This window comes from Onychomys torridus, chromosome 10, assembly GCF_903995425.1.
Source record: "Onychomys torridus chromosome 10, mOncTor1.1, whole genome shotgun sequence".
Classification (NCBI taxonomy): Eukaryota; Metazoa; Chordata; class Mammalia; order Rodentia; family Cricetidae; genus Onychomys; species Onychomys torridus.
This window is the reverse complement of record NC_050452.1, coordinates 94,438,837-94,451,917: the sequence shown is the minus strand read 5'-3', so window position 1 is coordinate 94,451,917 and position 13,081 is coordinate 94,438,837. Positions and strand designations below refer to the sequence as shown.

The 13,081-nt window shown below is 35.8% G+C and overlaps 1 protein-coding gene across 24 annotated transcripts in view; it reads left to right on the top strand.

The window, feature by feature from the left end:
- The window catches only part of Adgrl3 (adhesion G protein-coupled receptor L3), a 763,485-nt gene that overhangs the window by 450,559 nt on the left and 299,845 nt on the right, over nt 1–13,081 (top strand). For 19 of the 24 annotated variants that reach the window (XM_036200955.1, XM_036200954.1, XM_036200934.1 and 16 more), the window contains 2 exons: nt 7,654–7,668; nt 9,861–10,661. In XM_036200955.1, the coding sequence (XP_036056848.1) occupies nt 7,654–7,668; nt 9,861–10,661 (816 nt within the window). The remainder of the gene's footprint in view (nt 1–7,653; nt 7,669–9,860; nt 10,662–13,081) is intronic. The other 5 variants (XM_036200946.1, XM_036200943.1, XM_036200936.1 and 2 more) reach the window with 1 other exon arrangement.

Below are 13,081 nucleotides of genomic sequence, written 5' to 3'. Positions count from 1 at the left end.
TGCAATATATAATTGCACATGTAGAAAATGAGAGATATAATTTATTCCATTATAAAGTAACCAAAAGAGGATTTCATGTGCCTCTTTAGTAGAAGAAACAACATGTGCTTGTCCATCTGTAAGGTTCATGTAATTGAACAAACTACAAGGTCACATTCAAAATTATTTTCCCATTGTTCAAAAGCATAGAATTACCACGATAGGCCAGAGTTGGAAGGGGACACTGGGTTAGAAACTGATCATGGTTAAGCACATGTTGCTAAGTTCTCTGCCTCTGGGAACCTTTAAATGTTTTCGAAAGGGTAGAGAGATAGTAACAAATGCTGTATTGGTAAAATTATCAATGTAACTATATACATGCCATAAATAAAAGTAGCACTCAAGACACTGTGGCAATAACAATTATCCAATGTCTTCTTTTGCTTGGACCCAGAAGAAAACAATGTATTTCATATTTTAAGTGTTGCTAGGATGAATAAAAAGGATATGAATACCTAGGTGACCATGCTTATGTGTAGCCCCAAGAGCCTGAAGTATATCTCATCTGCCTGATCTCAGGAACAATTACCAATTCCTATAGTCGATTACTGAATACCCTTCTTCCTTTGAAATTGCATTTAAAGTTAATAAAATTTATTTGGGTTGCTAAAAATTATGAAATATTTCTGGAAGAATAAAAAATGGTCTAAACTAAAAATCTGTACACCTGGAATTTGATCTTAGTTGACTTATTTATTTTATCAAACAAATAAATAAATAAGTAGAAAGGAAAGAAAAGTAATGAGTGTCTGGAGAGAGGGCTCAGCAGTTAAAGAGCATTTGCACCTCCTATAGGGCCCAAGTTTAGTTCCAAGTACCCACATGGCTGCTAAAAACTGTCTGAAACTCCAGGTCAAAGGTGTGTGATATCTACTGGCCTTATGGTCACCAGGCATGCATTAGGTATATAGACACTGATGCAGTGTCTAATCATGCACTTTCCATATATTCAAACATTCATGCACTTAAAATGAAATAAATAACATATAAAAATGAATGAGTGGTTTTAAATTAACACTAATTATATATTTTCTGCTAAAAAATCTGAAATTCATGTTAATTCTTGAATCAGCTCTAGAAAACATGTATGTAGTAATAACTTTGATTGTTAACTTTTTAATTACCACTTATAGATCATGTTTTGTTTTTTTGTCTAATGAATCCAGTCTGAAGTCTGAGGAAGCATTTGCCTGAGTTCCTTAGAAGACTAGAATGTGTTTTACTTCCTTCCTATTCTTTGACTAGCTCCACAAAGTGTTGATTTTTGTTGTTATTATTATTTGTTTTTTTTCTTGACTGGATCAGTTCTCTTTGTTATTCACTTTTGTGTGGGTGTGTTTCAAATGTCTTTACCCAAGTTCATCGCAAAACAGTTGTGAGTAAATTACCATGGTTGAATGAACATCCTGAAACTCACCAATTGTTAGGCTATAAATTTTCTGAAGGTAGAGATCCATTTGCCTTAAAGGTAATAGATGTTCAAGGTTTTGTGAGGATGTGGCCCCACAGTAGATGCCACGGAGGACATGGTCAGCAGTTGTGAGGGATCTGAATCCTAACTCTTCCACTTATGTCTTCTCATATACCTAAATGTTTTCATAGGAACACTAGGTTTAGTTCTTCAGAAAACATCATGAGTGCTAATAGTTACTCATACCACAGAAGAGTTAACAAAAACTCTAAATGTCAAAAGACTTGTCATTGCCAACATTATTGTTAGTGATCATATCACAGAGAAGCACATGATATATAAAATAATATACACATAGTCTTGTACACTGAAGTGACTGTCTTCATCTTATATTTAGCAACTCTAACCCCCATGTAGTTATTATACAGTAGTGACAAATCATTACAACAAGGATACATCCTTGGTTTACTAAATGTAGTATTGATTTTAAGTACTACCAATAATAACTTTGAAAAATTGTTATTTACACTAGAGCTATTACAAATAGAGTTTCAAAAGAGTCTGCTAATAGCCATTTTCTTTTAAAAGATTAAATTAACAGTTTGAAAGGTTTTACTGATCCATCAATGAAATAGAATGTTAGTACAAAATAAAGGGCCATGTCTGTGTCTACAGCATCTATAGATACTGTAGTGTTTAAATTAGAATGTGGCTGCTGAAAGCATTTTATGAATTATTGACGTTTTCAGTCTCCACACTCCAAGATGAAATTCATTAGGAGGTGTTAATTTTGGAAACACATTATATAAAGCCATTGTAATACAAGGTGCTTGAATGGCACTTTTATTCAGTGATGCATGGGTATTATTTGAAAAACATAATTTAAAAGCTTAGCTGTTGAGATTACTCCTGTATCTCATTAAATAAAGGATTAGCACTTTGTTTACTGAAAGAGACAGATGCCTGTCAGAATTTTTGATGTGCAATACACCAAAAATTTTAATGAACCTCACAGATATTATTTCTATTTACTAAAGAGATTTTGTGTTTCCTTGGAAATGAAAGAGATAGTCATCTGTCTCAAAAAATAAAAAAATAAATAAAAACAAGTGACTGTAAATGGGAGGTCTGGAATAAAGGTTTCTTTCTTATAAAAAGACAAACCCTGCTTTCCTTGGCCAAGAATTTCTGAACCATTTCCCTCCCCTCATTCCCTTGAGAGATGTTATCCATCTCTAATCTTGTGGGATAATAGCCCAGAAAAGAGCATCATGGAATCTCTTTCTTTGAAAGTATCGTTGAAGAATAACTAATGCTATTTGAGGTTAGGCACTGTGTTAGGCACTGGGCATGAATGAGACCATCTTATATTAAAAGTTAAAAATGAACAAGATCAAAATTTACATTTGAATCCCAATTCCAACATATTAACCTTAAAACCACAGTCTTTGTTCCTCGGTTTCCTCATCAGAAAATGAAAAATGAGGATTAGTTTCTGCAGGGTCTCATATTAAACAAATGGTAGATGTGTGCCAGGTTTCTTCAAGTCCTTTAACCTTTCAAATTCTTGTTCACTCTTCTCTGGTGGGAACAATAAATACCACATCCTAATATTGTTTGATAACCTGATTCAGGCCATTTTATTACATGATGATGTGTTTTTCAAGTTGAAACTATTATTGTGGACTCAGCCTATGTTTATATGGATGAACATATAAGCATAATGCACCAGCAAACTTTTCTCCAAGAATGATGTTTTGTTGTTGTTATTACCCAGGATGTGGAAAGGTTGCCCACATGTATTTCAGCATTCTAAGATGTATGTAACAAGAAAAATATTTCTGTTTAAAATACTACTGTGCTTCAGTGAAAAGATTATTTGCTTATAAAATATCTTGTATTTTATAAATATATTATATTCTTTGTATATTCATTTGCATATTAAAGAAATAGAGATATTATGAGATTGCAACTTTGGAATCTTTAAATTGTAGATGGAAAGGTATACTCTATAACTCACAATTTTAGAAAAGAAAATTTAATATTAGAATTAGATACAATTGCATAGATTTCAATTAAGGCACTAACAGTTTTGGCACACAACAAATTTGTTTCTCTGTAATTTGCAAGGCAATGTGATGAAGCTTGGCAATGCTGTGTACACTCTGATCCTTACCCTTTCTTGTTAAAGAATGAAATTCAAAAGTATTTCACAGGGTACATAAATCATTAGAACTGATAATGTCATATTTTGATAAACAAAATGCCTTCTCATCTGTCTGTTTTTATGAACCCTTGCGGGTTGAAAGAAAACTATGCTAATTGGCTCTTTTCCACTGTCTTCCTTGTGTATAGAATCAAGTTATCCTTTATTTTAATCTGACATTGGCTCAGACCATGGGATATAGTTTATGGCATTATGCTTGATGAAGGACAGCAATGAAATCACTTTAAGGAAATATATAAACATATTTACTGAGTCTGAATGGACAATAAAAATACTTTCAGGATTAAAAGTGAAGAGAGAAAAGGCAGAGAATTATTTCCAAAGAGATTTGGAAATGAGAAATGACAGCTATAATGTCAGAATTCAGGATAGGATTCTGACAGGAGTCAGAAGGCAGGAGATTCTGCCGAGGGCTGAGCCACAGTTGTCATCACACAGTGCATGGACTTATGACATCATTACACAAAAGAGAGAAAGGAGCACTTTGAGGCCTGTATGTTTAGGTTGTTGCCGTCTGTATGTTTAAGTAAAACAGGTTTCCTTCCAGTACAACATGCACGACCTTGACCTTCTACTTCTGTGCTGGTTCTCTCCAGCTTTACATTGAGTAAGTTGGAGATATCACTTCCTCATATTTTTTTCTTTCCCTTCACATCCATTAAAATATTGCAACATCTTTTTTTTTTTTCGAGACAGGGTTTCTCCTTTCCTGAAACTCACTTTGTAGACCAGGCTGGCCTCAAATTCACAGAGATCCGCCTGCCTATGCCTACCGAGTGCTGGAATTAAAGGTGTTGTGTGCCACCACTGCCCAGCAAATGTTGCAGTATCTTACATAGATAATTAAATAGATTTTATGGCTTTACGTGGTTCATCACTTATTTTCTAGCATGCTCCAAGCACCCAAACATAAAAAAATACTCACCATCATTTGTATCATGAACTTAATTCATGAGCTATTAATTAGATATTTCCTATGTGCCATGGACTGTGTTCCCATAGGGCACAGTCATATGCTTGTTTCTTGTCTCCATTTAATTTGATTCTCCAGGATGCGTTATCTTCTAAGCATCAGACTCAGAATTGGCTAAGGCTGGCCAATGCTAAATGTTACCAAGCTTTTTACTGACAAATTATGCCATCTTGCCAGTTTTTGTTATGGAAATATGATTTGTGTAAGCTTGTTTCAACTTAAATTATAGGACTGCTTTACTGCAGCCTTAAAAATAGCAAATAAATGATGAATGAGTTGCAGCCAGTCACGACATGGCAAGACCATAGTAATTATTCTCCAAAACAGAACTGCCTAATCAATCTTAATTCTGAGTACCAGCAAGTAACAAAGCAAGAATGGCTTTCTGCATGGCATGCCAAATTTATAGAAATAAGACTAACACCAAAATGTTACAATCAAAATTTTAACAAATGAGAGTTGGGATAAAAGAGGTAAATTATCTTTGAAGAAATAAAAATTGAAATGTAAGACACATTTTTTTCTAACATTAAAAATACACCATAGTATCCAAATTTAAAAAGAAATACATTTTTGCAGGTGTGTGGAAAGTTATCATGGGGCTTGGGAGACACCTCCCAGTTAATAGAGCTTAATCCTGTTTCAGAAGAGCCCATTTGATTCCCAGCACCCACATCAGGCAGCTCACTAACATCTGTAACTCCAGCTCCAGGGATTCCTATGGGCTTGGCCAGCACTGATCTATACATGCAAATAGACAGACAGACAGATGGATGGACGAAGAGATACACACACACACACACACACACACACACACACACACACACAAATGAATAAATAAATAAATGAAAAAATAAACCTTTGAAACAACTTAACTATCACTAACAAATACACTAGGTTATTTCTTCTAAGGAATAATTTCAATGTAGTTTTGGTATCTTAGAATATACATATTTCATAAGTAATTTTCAAAGTGGTATAGGGAAAAAAAGTCAAGGAACCATTTAGGTGGAAATCCTTCTTAGACTAGGCATTGAAAAATGTCAACTCCACATTCCCAAACTCAGTCTTTATTGTAATGAGCTTCTACTTCAAACTTTGAAGTTCTCAATGAAATCAATTTTATGTTGCCAGTTGTACTTCCTCTCATTGTCAGATTGAATACCTTTTTTAGTCTAAATTTGAAGTGCATCTTTTAAGTAGAACTATTTGTTTTTAAACTAGGATTAAAGGGTTTATCATTTCAGTGCTTTGAAATGAGCTGTAATAGAGGCCTGTTGATCTGCAGCAGGCATAGATATCCAAGCTGAATTAGCAATCATATTTGCCCAGTAACAAAAAATTCAAAACTTACTTGACCTAGGGCCCCAGGAGGTTGGCAGCAGGAGTCTGGGCAGCAAGGCCACTGGCCTTGCTCTCTGTCTTTCCTTGCAGCTCAGGCTTCAGGAAATTGGAATTATCCTGAAACAAACACTGGACTTAACTGCATTCTTCTTGTTTTTCTTGCCATCACATCCCATGTTGTAGCTGTGGGAGAAGATTGTTCCAGGACAGGGCCTGTTCCCATCACAACAGAATGAGTTCGTCCTAAGAGTTGGCAGGCTCTGGCACGGCTATCCTTCATCTTCAGCTGGCCCTCTCCTAGATAAGGCTTTCCATGAGCCCCTATTGACATACAACCTAGTAGTCCTTTAATGAAGAGTAAGTGATGATGGTGGCAAACAGTAATACAGGTTCTGAAGGATTTGTAGAACTAGTCTTGAAAATTAGATTTGTAAATTAGTAAGTTTCAACTTTTCTATAAAGATACATATGTATGTTTGTATATGTGTATGCCTATGTGTGTATGCATATATACAGACCACTTTTGTTTCTAATGTATGATACTATACTATCAAAGGAATTTACAAGTTTTATTTTGAATATTACTAAAACCATAAGAATTCGTGTCAAAGTACAGAAATTGCACCCAAATATAATTACCCCAACCCAGTATTCATTGTTTGTTTTTCAAATATCAATAGAGGGCTCAGTTTATTTGCATGTGATAATTATCAATTTAACCATTTTTACTGAAATTACCATAGGTTGACAATATTTGGACTCTGAATTTTCATATTTGGGTTATGAACCCATTCTTTCCCCAAACCTTTGCCTTTCCCAGGTTAGGCCCTTTTGCTGGTTAAGATGTAGGCAACCCTATTTATACATGTTTATAAGGTAATGAAGCTGCCAGTTAATGTTTCATGAATATGTTATATTTTCCCAACTTTTATAAGAGCCTTTAGTAATCCTAAGACCTACATATAAATGTTTCAGAATCTCCTGTTTTAAGTAGTGATTCAGTTAAGAATTTCAGAAAAAGCTAGAGACAGTAGCTCACTATTTACATTAGTATTCTGATTGAAGATTTTTGTGAAACAATAGTTTTTTTTTTTTTTTTCCATCTGAGTGTCCCATGTCGAGAGGTGGGAGAGAAATTTGTTCAGTAAGGATTCTACTCTGTTTGCTTGTATCTGCACAAGTTGTATTTCTGATGAGCTATCCTAAGTCTATGCTTCCAGGAAATGAGTTACAGAAAAGTCTCTTCTGAAAAGGCTACCTTTGTGAGTTGCAAAACAAGTAGAGCTAATCGGTTAAGATGTGGTATCTGCTGTAGTATTTGTAAGTGAAACTAACCAAATTGTTTGAAAGTTCCAGTGTATAAACTTGCTGACCTCTCTTTCAAATGTCGCTACTGGTGTTCTTGTAATTGTTATTTACATTTCCCATATTATTTTTTACAGTAATTTTGATGTTTTTTTTTAAAGCTTATGATTATTTTAAAAATATCTATTTTGGTGAAATGTTTAAAGAAAACAGGGTGTTCAATTAAGCAAGCATGACTGCAGTAAATGATTTACTTTCAGTTTGGAAAAGGTGAATAAAAAGTGCTTGGCCAATACCGTACCATTAATCTATTCTCTTTTCTCCTTTCTCTCTTTACTTCTCTCTCTCCAATAGAAGTGGAACAAAAAGGTAATTAAATACCTTTCATAAATTATATAATATTTATAGGCTAAGTTATTTAACAGTTTAACATTTAGTTAAATAATTTTGTTATTAATTCTTATTTTATGCAAATTTATTGACTACTTCTGCTGCTCAACTTCACTTTAATCTGTTTCACTGACCGCTGCTGGTTTAATCCTTATGCCTAACACAAATTATTACTATTGCACAACCATCAACACTGTATTATTCCTCTTTATTTGAAACTAGTAATAGTAATTAGAAATCCAGTGGGCATGGTAATTAGTGATTGCTTTAGATTTGTCCCTCATTCTCTCTTAATTTCCCTTAGCTCTACTGTGTTTCTCCTTCTACATTAACACTTAACTACTGGAGAAAGGGGACAAGACACTCTTCTTAATTATCTTGAGTGGCATTAGTATCTGTGGCCAAACTATTCTGAGTGCATGCAGTCTCATCTACTGTTAGTAACCACGGGCCCATTATTAATTATAACATAAGGTTATATATAATTTTGAGTCAGAGAGTAACTCATGCTTATAGTAAAAGTCTTCACATTAAAATTCCTAAGTTTTAAAATCATCAGTATTGTTTTTGATCACAATTTATAGTGGTCCCTATCTTTGCAGAATTTGAAGGTCAACTTTGGCCAGAGAACTTTTCATTTCTTTAAAATTAAGACATTGAATATCTTAGGAATGTCCTTTCATTTCAGTGAGCATTAATGCATAGCTGAGGTTCCTCCTAGACTGTTTTCCAGGGGATCTGTGTTTCTAGTTAATACTAAGGAGCTAATCACTAACACCAAAGAATAATCCTTTATTCATTAAAAAGCAGGTCAGCATCCAATTCCTTGTGACTTCCTACTTTTTTCACCCAGGAAAATTCTAATCATCTCAAACCTAACAGCGGACTGCATGGTGATTCTTTCAGTGTGTTTGCTTTGCAAATGTATGCAAGCAACGCTTCCCAGAGCAGGTTCAGCAGAACACAGTCATCCAAAGTGGCTTCATGGAAAGGCTTCCGGGATCAAATTGTGCAACACGTTCACTCACCCAACTTCTGATTTAGAGATTCATCCATGTACTTAAGCTATTATAACCCCTACCATGGTTTTATTTCCTATCTCGTGTCATAATTGAATTGTCATAAAGGGCTACAGGTCCCTTTTTTTCCCTTATGTGCAGCATGCAGCTGTGTCACATCCGCTTCAAGAACCACCCTTTGGGAAACGTTGCTTTGTAGCTCCTTCATTTCAGATGAACCTGCCAAGCTTTCTTACCACCATACTTAGAGTGTTCTCTAGTGAATCATACTAAACAACAAAAAGAATCAGACAATTCCTGCCCATTTTCCTTCTGAAGTATGAGCAGCAAAATATAGCAAGTAATCTTGTTTTGTTTTTTTTTTTTTTTCAATACTTTTCTCATGTAACAGTAAAAGGTACATGTTTTTAAGTTCCAATAATACTGTACTTAACAGGACTTTTTTAACTGATTAAAATCTAGATTCTGGGTTCTTTTCTGTAACCTTTCACCTTTTCTTCTTTCCTTCTTCCTTTCCTTTCTTTTTCTCCCTTCTCTTTTTCCTTCCAGTATCCATCCATCACTCATCTTTAATTGAATGGGTTGCATGCTCTGTGTGTGTTGCAGCAGCTTTGAGAGCCTTTTGTTTTGTTTTGTTTTGTTTTGCTAGAAGATTCAGTGGCCTGTGTTGCAGATTTTTTCTTTTCCTTTATTTAAATAATAATAATGTAGGCTATCAATTTCTTAATGATAAGTAACTGTTGAACAGCCAATTTCATCATCGTGGAAGCAATGGATTATCATTTTCAAATGAGACACAGTTCTTCAGTGAACTAATAAAAGCATCATGTGTGAACTTGGTACTTTGTTATATGTCTATAGAACTCATAGACATATGCTACACTTCAGACATACGTCAAATTATGTGTTTGCAAGGGTAAAAGTCAGCTGCTTCTAAAAAGGCTAACATTTTTCCAACAAGTGGCATCAAATTGTTTGAGGCAAAAATCCAAAATTAATGTGGAAGAATGCTTTGTTTCACAAATAGCAATGCCACAAAATAAGTGGTGGTGGGTATCACTTGTTGGAGTTGCATTCTGTTTGCTGAAAATAAGAACAGATGAAAAGAGATTCAATTAATGTATTTATTTTTGTAACTTTCCCTCCTGACAGTTTTTCTTTGTCCTGGACTGCTAAAAGGAGTGTACCAGAGTGAACACTTGTTTGAATCTGACCACCAATCTGGGGCATGGTGCAAAGACCCTCTACAGGCTTCTGACAAGATTTATTATATGCCCTGGACCCCATACAGAACTGATACACTGACAGAGTATTCATCCAAAGATGACTTCATTGCTGGAAGGCCAACAACTACCTACAAGCTCCCTCACAGAGTGGATGGCACTGGATTTGTAGTATATGATGGTGCCCTGTTCTTCAACAAGGAGCGTACCAGGAACATAGTAAAGTTTGATTTACGGACTAGGATAAAGAGTGGAGAGGCAATCATAGCAAATGCCAATTACCACGACACATCCCCATACCGATGGGGTGGCAAATCTGATATAGACTTGGCAGTGGATGAAAATGGATTATGGGTAATCTATGCAACAGAACAAAACAATGGCAAAATTGTCATTAGCCAGTTGAACCCTTATACCCTACGGATTGAGGGGACATGGGACACTGCATATGACAAAAGGTCAGCTTCCAATGCATTTATGATTTGTGGGATTCTGTATGTGGTCAAATCTGTATATGAGGACGATGACAATGAGGCCACTGGTAATAAGATTGACTACATTTACAACACCGACCAAAGCAAGGATAGCCTGGTGGATGTACCCTTTCCCAATTCCTACCAGTACATAGCAGCTGTGGATTACAACCCCAGGGACAATCTGCTTTATGTGTGGAATAACTACCATGTTGTGAAATACTCTTTGGATTTTGGACCTCTGGATAGTAGATCAGGTAAGTTTGATTTTTGGTAGTTTTCTTGAGGAAATCTACCATTTGTTCTCAATATGATGACTGTTGAGATTTTGTTCACTTCCTTGTGCAATCTTCTGGCCTGGGTTTCTCCAAAATAATATTCATTGTCTTTTCATTTTAGAAATCTCTCTCTCTCTCTCTCTCTCTCTCTCTCTCTCTCTCTCTCTCTCTCTCTCTCTCTCTCAGATGGACCTATGAGAAAGGGACTCTGTCCTTTACATAGTTTGTCTCCTATATCATCCTTTATCATACAGTTACTGCTTTCTATAGTGAAATATATAAAATTTCTGCTAAGATTGTATGGTATTCTTTCACACTAATTGTGGGATGTTCTTGAGAATGCTTTGTTTGCACTTAGTACACACCAAAAGGTTAATTTGGCATAATGCTGCCGAATCTGAGTACTATCTACTTTAACCCAGAAAGTACCATACATAAGACCAACCACCAGGGAAGTATGGATTATTTTAAAGTACATGTGTCTCAGCAAACCTACTTAGCACCTCATAAGTACAGTGATTCATATTTTTAAATAAATGACAGTAATTCAAAACATGACATGATTAAACTGGAGATAATCTTTAATTTCAATTTTTTAAATGGCTCCCCCTTCTGAAACATACTGCTGACTTCTAATATTATATAAAGATGATTGTAAAAATCTTCAATGATTCCTATTTATTTATTTATTTATTTATTTTTTTTGTTTTTTTGTTTGTTTGTTTGTTTTTTGAGGCAGGGTTTCTCTCTGTAGATTTGCACCTTTCCTGGAACTCACTCTGTAGCCCAGGCTGGCCTCGAACTCACAGAGATCCACCTGGCTCTGCCTCCCGAGTGCTGAGATTAAAGGCATGCGCCACCACCGCCCGGCCATTTTTATTACTATTAGATTTTTTTTTTCCTGGACATGGTGGCTCATGCCTGTATTCTTACCACTTGGGAGGCTGAGACAGGAAGATTGCCAGGAGTTCAACACACATCTGAGTAACGTTGATTCCAGGCAAGCCTACACCTCAGTATGTGACATTATCTCAAAAGTAAATTAAAAAATAAGTCAGTAAAAGTTTAATTTTGAAACATGCCATAATACCGTTGTCCAAGTTAAAGTATACTGGAAAACATGGATATAAGTGTCTGGATTTTGGTAGTAATATAATAATTAAAAAATATTTATTTCAATCAAAATTTAGTTGTTGCTGGGTAGTGGCGGCACTTGTCTTTTATTCCAGCACTCAGGAGGCAGAGGCAGATGGATTACTGAGTTTGAAGCCAGCCTGGTCTCCATGACAGCCAGGGCTACACAGAAAAACTCTGTCTTGAAAAAAAAAATTAAAAAAGAGTTTAGTAATGAGTTTGCTATTTCTCATTTTCTGAATAGTGTGCCCGACCTACCCTGAGGAGCAAGCCACTCTGCTCTCTAATTGACCCTATTAGACTCAATTCTCATACAAAACTAGGTTCATTCTATATAATGAGCTTGCTTCACCCACCTTTGTATTATGTACATGTCTGATCATTATTTCTTTTCAGACATTAATATTGTGATTATAGAAATTGTAGGGAGCTGCCATTCTAAGATGGCGCCGACTTCCTGACAGCTTTGCTGTAAACAACTCCATATTTGGCTGTGCTTGCTGGGCTGCGCGCCTCCATGCTTGCGCATGTGTGTATATGGTAATTTGGCCTTATGTCCTCAGCCTATCCTGTGGCTCCCCGTGCTTGCATTCTGGTGGGATCCAATCATAGATTGACCTGTCCACTTGGTTCCCTATATAAGCAGCTGCCTTTTGGTTCTTGGGGCCCCTCACCTCCCGCTCTCCCTTAATCAAGAGGCGCTCCAATAAAGTGTGATCTGAGAAGAATCCTCGAATGGTGGTCGTTCTTCCTCGTTGGTCGAGGAGCTCGCCGCAAGAAATAAGGCTCAATAGGCTTCTGTTGAATGCACAAATGAAAAATGGCTTTCCACCTCTTCCTCAAAGAAACTGACAAATTTGGTAGCATCTTCTCTAATCCTTAAGCAGCTTCAATCAGAGTGATGTCATGTCTTTCCACAATTAGCAATGCTGATATTGTGTTGAATTAACTTTTCTACAAAGAGAACCCTAGTCTGCAGTATTTCCAGAAACAAGCTCTAGCATCTCTTGAAAAAGAAATGATAACTCTCCTAAACTACATGACCAGCTGTACCACATGCTGGGAAGGCTCTTAAGCTCAGTGTACTTCCCAGTTGAACCCAAACACAGTCATTGATTTGGAGAACAGTGGAAGTCCGTGTCTCTCAGCTGTGATCTTCTTAAATGAAAATTTGCATTTTCTGTGATAACACTTTTTTATGAATGATATGTATCCTTTATATTCTACTCCACTGAGGCATGAAGTAGTTTCCAGTTTAAAAAAAA